At 42.9% G+C, this 7,447-nt stretch overlaps 1 protein-coding gene across 1 annotated transcript; it reads left to right on the forward strand.

Moving 5' to 3' along the window:
• Positions 1–982: 982 nt before the first annotated feature.
• Positions 983–4,346, forward strand: POM121L12 (POM121 transmembrane nucleoporin-like 12). The gene is made up of 2 exons (XM_011997485.1): positions 983–1,031; positions 2,933–4,346. The coding sequence occupies exons 1-2, from the start codon at positions 983–985 to the stop codon at positions 3,982–3,984; spliced, it is 1,101 nt and encodes a 366-aa protein (XP_011852875.1). The 3' UTR covers positions 3,985–4,346.
• The last annotated feature ends 3,101 nt before the right edge of the window (positions 4,347–7,447 follow it).

Genomic DNA, 7,447 nt, shown 5'->3' on the forward strand with positions numbered 1-7,447 from the left:
AAGTGTGTAAATTACATGGTATAAGATTTATCTCAAAGTTGTTTTTAGAGAGTTTACTGACAAATAGTCTTGAATAAAAAATAGATCAGAAGGAAAGAAAACCATGATCAAAATTTAGCACCAAGTTATTGAAAATAATGAAGCTATCAGCTCTACAAACATGAGAAAATGTAAAGATCTCAGAGCTCAGGCAAAACAGAGCAACAGAGGACAGAAAGAGCTAATGTATAGGTAGCAGTGCTCAGGAAAAAAAAATCAGCTTAAAAAATGGAAAACCGTGAAACCAGATTTCTCTGGGTAATAAAATAGGATAAATGGCATATCTTTTCAATAAGAATTCTGGAGTGGTTTAGCACTTTAAGCTATCTGAATGGATAATTTGGTTGACAGGTAAATAATAATTAAATAATTAAAGTGCTAAAAATAAGTTTTTAAAAATTGAGCATTTCTAAAAAATACTTTGTCCAGTATTGTTCAAAAGTATCAAGATCATGGGACATATGAAAAGACAGAGCAAGTCTCACAGACTAGAAGAGACTAAAGAGGATTCGTTCTTAGAAAAGAAAAGTGAGTTAAAAGAGAAACCAGCGAAATTCAAATACAGTCCAGAGTTTACTTAATAGATGGAACCAATGTTACTTTATTAGTTTGGATAAACATAACACAGGTATTATGTAATTTAGTAACTTTAAGAGAAGGGTATGAAGCAGGGTTTCTCAGTCTCCATAGTGCTCACATTTTTGGGCAGGTCACTCTGTGTTGTGGGAGTGTGTTTCAGCGCTGTAGGCTGTGTAGCAGGGCTACTGGCGACCTCACTTACAGACATTCTCCAATGTCCTCAGATGGGTAGGTGGGGGTGAGAGGGTACAAGTACAGCAAAGTCATCTCTAATTGAAAACTACTGTTCTACCTTAATCTCTAATATTATCTAACCAAAAGAAATCAGTTGTCTCTTAGTGTGTGAGAAGGAAAAGAAACAGACATGTTCAATGTTTATGAAAATAACTTTTTACTCACCTTTGCCTTTGAAGGTATAATTAGACTTGACTACTAACCTATGGCTGCCTGAACTTCACCAGCAGAAAGAATGTGGTTTTTTGAAGGGTCTTTAACCAAAAACAAAGCAAAATGGCACCCATTGGGTTGTACTTCAAATAGGACATGGAAAACTGTGTAGATACTAAGAAAACATACATTAAAAAATACATAGACCCCTCACTGCATTAACTGTCCACTCCAATGATAATACCATCTAAAGAGGCCTTTTTAGCTATAAAAATTATTGTCATCTTTATCAAGAAATGAATTATTAAGAAAAAAGTTATAGCATAGGAGATTTGTTTTTAAATTTTATACTGGAGGATTCTTACTTAAGAAATCTGGGGAAATGAAAATGAATGACTGACTGAGCGGAAAGTCCTGGGGCTTTCATCCTGCTGCTCCCCTTGGCTGACAGTGCCTTTGATAATTAGCCCCTTTCTGAACCACAGAACTTTCGTGAAGACTTCTTATTAAACTTTTTTTTCAGTGTCCTCACCATTCACTTGTTTGTCTCTCAAATCCCGAAAGAAAACCTGTTGTGGATTATTGGCTTTGGTATTTTGTTAGTCTCTACTTTTTGCCCCTATGATTGGACCCACTCAGGTATTGCCTTCTGCAATGCTCTTGAGAGGCTTTCCAGAGCAGTTTGTCTTACACCTCCTTGAACAGACCTTCAAATGAGATGGCTGTAATCAATTGCCCAATAGCCTTCAGTAATGTTTTTGTAAGCAGATCTTTTCACCTGGTAGCTACAGTAGTGAATCATTCTACTCCATATACACATATTAGGAGAAAATGGAAAAAAGAAAAACTAATGTCGGAAGGGAAGAAATCTATATACGAATATATAAAAGCTTAAAATTACAGGAGTCTACATAAAATCATCATTGTCAGTTCTCAGACATAAGTTGTGGTGTACAACCACCATTTCCTTAAAAGGTAAATTGCAAGATGTAACATTAACCATTCTAGAAGAATAAAACATGTATCTTGTTTACTAAAACAAAACTAGCTGTTTTTCTTAAAAAGTATTTCAGTGAGTTATGTTTGTTTTTATGGTAATGAAAGAGAGCGTCTTTCTGTCAGTAGTCTATCTGCAGTTTTCTGCAGGTATTATTATACATTCTCTTTCTAAATGTCAAGTATAAAATAGAGCAACATTACTGGTGAGGACACAACACCCTACAGAGGCAGAGAAGAACAGTTTGGTGGTTCTCCTTAAACATGAACTAACCACAGACCCAGAAATTCTACTCCCAGCTACATACTACATAGAGGTGAAAATATTTGTCTGCACAAAATCTTGCCCCACCAGTGTCTATGACAAAATTCTTCATGATATCCCAAACATTCAGACAACCCAAATGTCCATCAGCTGATGAAAGGCCAAACCGATGTGTTATATCCATGCAATGGAATAGGTTTTTGGACATGAAAAGGAAGGATGTGCAGGTCCCAGCAAGGATGAACCTAGAAATCATCATGCTAAGTGATGCTATAGGAGAGCCCACAGGAGGGAAATCTACAGAGACAGAAAGTGGATTCCTGGTTGTGGCAGCTGGGGAGACTGGTGGATAGGAAGGTGACAGCTACAGGGTACAGAGCTTCTTCCTGAGGTGATGAAATTTTTTTCTCATTTACTGTGCTGATGGGTGCACATGTGTGGCTGTACCATAAAACTCACTGAATTCTGCACTTCAAGTTGCTGAATTATTTGGTATATGAATGACATCACAAGAAGGGGAGGAAGGGGAGCGGAGGAGGGGAGGGAGAGTGAGGCGGAAGAGGAGCTGAGAGTAGAGGGAGGGGGAGAGGGAGCAGAGAAAAGGGGGAGAGGGAGGGAGGAGGAGAGAACAGCAGACCGTGGTAGCTCCTAGGCCCTTCTCTCCAGAGGAAACTTGCTGGCTGCACCTGGAAGGAGGCTTATGCCTCCAGTGTCTTCCTGCCGTCTGGGCGTCTGGGCACGTGGCCTGCGCGTGGCGCCATTGTGGAGTGTCCCGTGCCCACGCCCCGCGTGCCTTCCAAGCGCCCAGAGGCCAACGGTCCCCCAGCCTTGGGCGCTGCAGCCCGGCCAAGTCCGCAGACGTCAAGAACTTCTGGAAGGCGGGCGAACCCCTGCTGCAAGGCTCCGACGCCCTGGCGGCTCCCATGGGCAGGTCACCCAGCATGCCCCAGACCGCGCTGTCTCCCCGGGGTCACCAGAGCCCGTGGTCCCCGAGGTCCCCGACTCAGAGCCATATTCAGTACGTCCAGTGGGGGCGCCTGGCGCCCAGCACCCACCTCACCGAGGTGTGGCTCAGCCAAGACCCCCACAAATTCCGGAGGGTGGGCTCCGAGGCCTGGAGGCGCCCCGCCCTGCCCGGGGAGACCGCCCTGGGGCGAAACCTCTCCTGCGCCTGGGAGGGTTGCATGAAAAGGGGGCTGTGTCGTGCCCGGAACCCAGGACGGACCTGGAGCCCGATGACCATCAGGATCGCCCCTCCTGAGCGTCAGGAGAGCCCCTGGGGATCCCCAGGACAGCGAGGCCGCCCCGCCAGCCGCCCCGCCGCCCAGGAGCTCCCGGACTTCTGCACCCGGGAGACTCTGCTGAGGGCGCTCAACCAGTGTCGCAAGGGAAGCGCCAGGTTCGAAGGGCCATTGTGGTTCGAGGTCTCAGACAGCAAGGGCGGCAGGTGGAACCTGGAGCCCCGGCCCTCTGCCTTCAAGCCCCTGAGCAAAAATGGAGCGGTTGCTTCCTTCGTGCCCAGGCCAGGGCCTCTGAAGCCGAGCGTCGGCCCCTGGAACCTCAGTGTTTGTGATGATACTTGGCCTTTCGTTCTGGTCCAGCCCGCCCCGTCCGCCATCTGGGACTTCTGGGAGGTGACAACGCCTTCCTGCGGCAGCTGCAGTAGGGTCTCCTTCACTCTCCAGGACACCCAGTCTGCTGGCTCCTTTGGCTCCTAAGAATCTGGGCCCTGCTACCCACCTCCGGAGACTTAAGCCCATGTATCTACTTTCACTTGCTCATCCTTGCTGTACCTCTAAAGTGGGGCCCTGACACCACGTTATCAAACATGCAGCCCCCACACCCCTCATCGGCATATCCCCAGATCTTCCCTCTGTGCTCCCTCCCACCCTAACAGCTGTTGATTGCAGAACAACCTTCGCCCTGCTGGCCCTCTCCTCCCTGCCCTTCTTCCTGCCCTTCCTCTGAAAAGAAGCATTTTGAGAAGGCTTGCTTTTTCTCCATGTCTCCCAGTTTATATAGTTAAATTGTCCAGTTTGTGTAGTTAAATATTTGATCTTATTAAAAATATTTGTCTGCAGAAACTCTCTCTACATATAATAATAACAATCAAAAAAGCTTTTTATGCCAAAACAAAGGGGAAACTGTGTTCCAGGCAGGGGCAAGGGCAAAGATTCTGTATGGGGAATAATTCCTATTTATTTGAAGTCCAAATATAAGTCCAGCAGAGCTGGAGACCAGTGAGAGAGAAGATATGAGGTTAGAGAAATAGACTGTGATGAAGTACTTACTATAAGGCATGGGGACCAGAGTACAGGGTTTATTCTAAAGCCACGAGTGTTAAGCAGTGCACAGTCTATGATCTGGTTGATATTTTTAAAAACACGATTCTGGCTACAGCAATGGAAATGGAAACCACAGGAGATCAATACAGGATTTCAAGCAATCCATGGGGATGGTTTGGTCTAAGAAGCAAATCGTGAATCTGGAAGGATACAGACAAGTTTGGGGTTGACCTAGAAGATAGTGTGGAACCTACTGGTGCCCTAGATGTTAGCACTGGGAAAGGGGAAGGATCCCAACAGTTTTAGCATATCGGCTTAAGAAACTGGATGATGATAGTGTCATGTATTGGGATGGGCACTACCAATAGGAGAAAATATTTGAAGAAATCAAGAGTTTTATTCACGGTGTGTTTTCTACAACAACAAAAACACTTGCTATGCTGTGGTCCTGTTAACTGTGCTATTGAAAATAATAATCCTGGAACTCATTGGAGGGTTTGAACCTGGCAAAATAAATTTGGAAGTCATGAACATATAAATTCCTCATGACATAGAAATGGTCCTTAAAGCCACAGGCTACATGAGATCACTTATGCAGAAATTACAGAGAAGGGCAAGGGTGAAGCCTAGGGTACTCTGACATTTAGAACATGAAAGAAAGGAGAATGGAAAAAGAAGAACCCTCAAAACCAAGAACCATGAGAGAGAAGGAAATCCAGGAGCAGCAAGGACACTGAGGATTCCAGAGCATGGAATTTACCCACCACGGTGGCTGCCTTTGAGAAGAGATGTTCCTTCCCTGATTTCAGAAGAGAAGTTGTTCAGATTGTTGGAAGTGGGAAGCCTCAACTGCATGGGAGATGGAAGGAAGGCAGGGTGTGTTAGTCCGTTTGCATTGCCATGAAGGAATACCTGAGACTGGGTAATTTAGAAAGAAAAGAGTTTTTTAGAAAACTGGGTAATTTAGAAAGAAATTACCTTTTAGAAAGAAAAGGGCCTAATTTTTGTTCTGCAAGTTATACAGGAAGTATGGTGCCAGCACTGGCTTCTGGTGAGGCCTTCGGAAGCTTCCAGTCATGGCGGAAGGCCAAGGGTGAGCAGGCGCCTCACATGGAGACAGCTATCAAGCAAGGAGAGAACAGGGAAGTCCCAGAGTCTTTATAAACCACCAGTTGGCATGTGTCACCAAGGGGATGGCCCCAAGTAATTCATTAGGATCCCACAGCTCCCACCAGACCCATCTCCAACATCAGTGGTTACATTTCAACATGAGATTTGGAGGGGACACACATCCAAACTCTATCAGTGGGCCTGGAGGCAGGGACTGTAGAAGCCACTAGGAGATATTAGGTTGTTAAGTGAAGCAAGCAATAAAACTGCTGGAGGAATTTTACTTTGTCTTTAGATTTTCTTTTAAGAAAGGATAGGGGACAAATGTGAATAAGAATGGTATCTACACTGTTGTCCAAGCCATGGAGGTCTTGGAAGTCAAGATAAAGTGTGGCTTTGCTTTCAGGTGAGGGGCAGTGCACATGCAAAATGAGTTAAGGGTAGGGAGGTGAAGAGAACATTTGTAGAAGTTAAGGTTTGTGGGATTTTTGATGACTCCTCATGAGTTTCAGAGGGGATTGTGTGAGGTTTGAGATGACAGGATGTGAGGTTGAGTCAGAAATGGAATGGCCTGGGAAGGACTCATTAGTCTAGAAAGAGATTGCTCACCTGGTAATTCAAAGCACTATCTCAGCATAATGTGGTTGATCAATTACATTACGGAACAGAGTATTTATCTGGAATGTAGGGACACATTTTAGCAAGAGGGCAAGGACTCTTTACTGTGCACCAGCATTGCAGTAGCTAAGGAATAGTGATTCCCCTATGAACAGTAGCAAAGGAAGCCTCCTTCCTTGTAGCCAGCACAAGGCCCTGGCAATGGGATGTGAATAGACATATCCCTAGGAGAGAACAGAGATTCTGAAACAGATATGCAAGAACTTAACATACGAAAATGGTGACATTCAAAATCTCTGTGAAAATAATTAATTGCTGAAGAAATTGGATTGCAACTATTGGACACCCAATTAGGAATAAGAATATATGTATATAATTAGTACATTCAAATATCTTGTGGCCCAGGATCTCTTTAGTAGCCCAATACCTTCATACTTCTATCAATTTAATTGCGCTTTTACCACAAATTCACTTAAATGTGTTACCAAACCAGTTCATGAAAAACTTTTTAGTTACGTAGGTGATCTATTTCATAGAAGAATGAAATGTAATTGCAGAAAGAGAGTTATTTATTTCTATGTAAGCTTAATAATTTGGAAACACTTAAGTAGAGTTAAACAAAACAGTTCTTCTGAATTAGGTGTGAGCCAGTTATAATACACTGGGAAATATCTACAAGTAATAAAACTTGAAAGACAAGGGACAAGAGAGATGACTACTTTTATAACCCACATAGCAGGGTTACTATTCCACAGTAGTAAGACATCACTAAGTATCAATGATAAAAAAATAGAGAATACATAGAATTACTAAAAACATAACTACACAGTTCATGTAATAAATAGCTCAAATTATTAACAAACTTATAAAATACTCAAAAGTGTTCTATATATTCAGAGAAATAAATATATATAGAATTTTCACTCATCATTGCCAAAAACAAGGTCTGCTAATACCCTTCCTTTGTAGGAAAAACAGAAAATATCATGTAAATTTGATAAATTGATCAGAATGAGAGTCTGCAAATTATCTTTGCATGTAACTTTTTAATTATTCTTCCATTTTGGCAGTGTCATTTAATTTTAATAAAGGATTTAATATGCAATAAAGATATGAGCCATGAACTGGGCCAAATAGCATAGCTTTGAAATACATTAACAAAACAAGA

Source organism: Mandrillus leucophaeus, unplaced genomic scaffold, assembly GCF_000951045.1.
Source record: "Mandrillus leucophaeus isolate KB7577 unplaced genomic scaffold, Mleu.le_1.0 Scaffold540, whole genome shotgun sequence".
In the NCBI taxonomy this organism is placed as follows: Eukaryota; Metazoa; Chordata; class Mammalia; order Primates; family Cercopithecidae; genus Mandrillus; species Mandrillus leucophaeus.

Bases quoted from the DNA above. Each gene is read 5' to 3' on its own strand.
- POM121L12 (XM_011997485.1), top strand. From the start codon at position 983: ATGTTCAATGTTTATGAAAATAACTTTTTACTCACCTTTGCCTTTGAA. The intron at 1,032-2,932 runs GTATAATTAGAC...CCTTCTCTCCAG, and splicing joins ACTCACCTTTGCCTTTGAAG to AGGAAACTTGCTGGCTGCAC.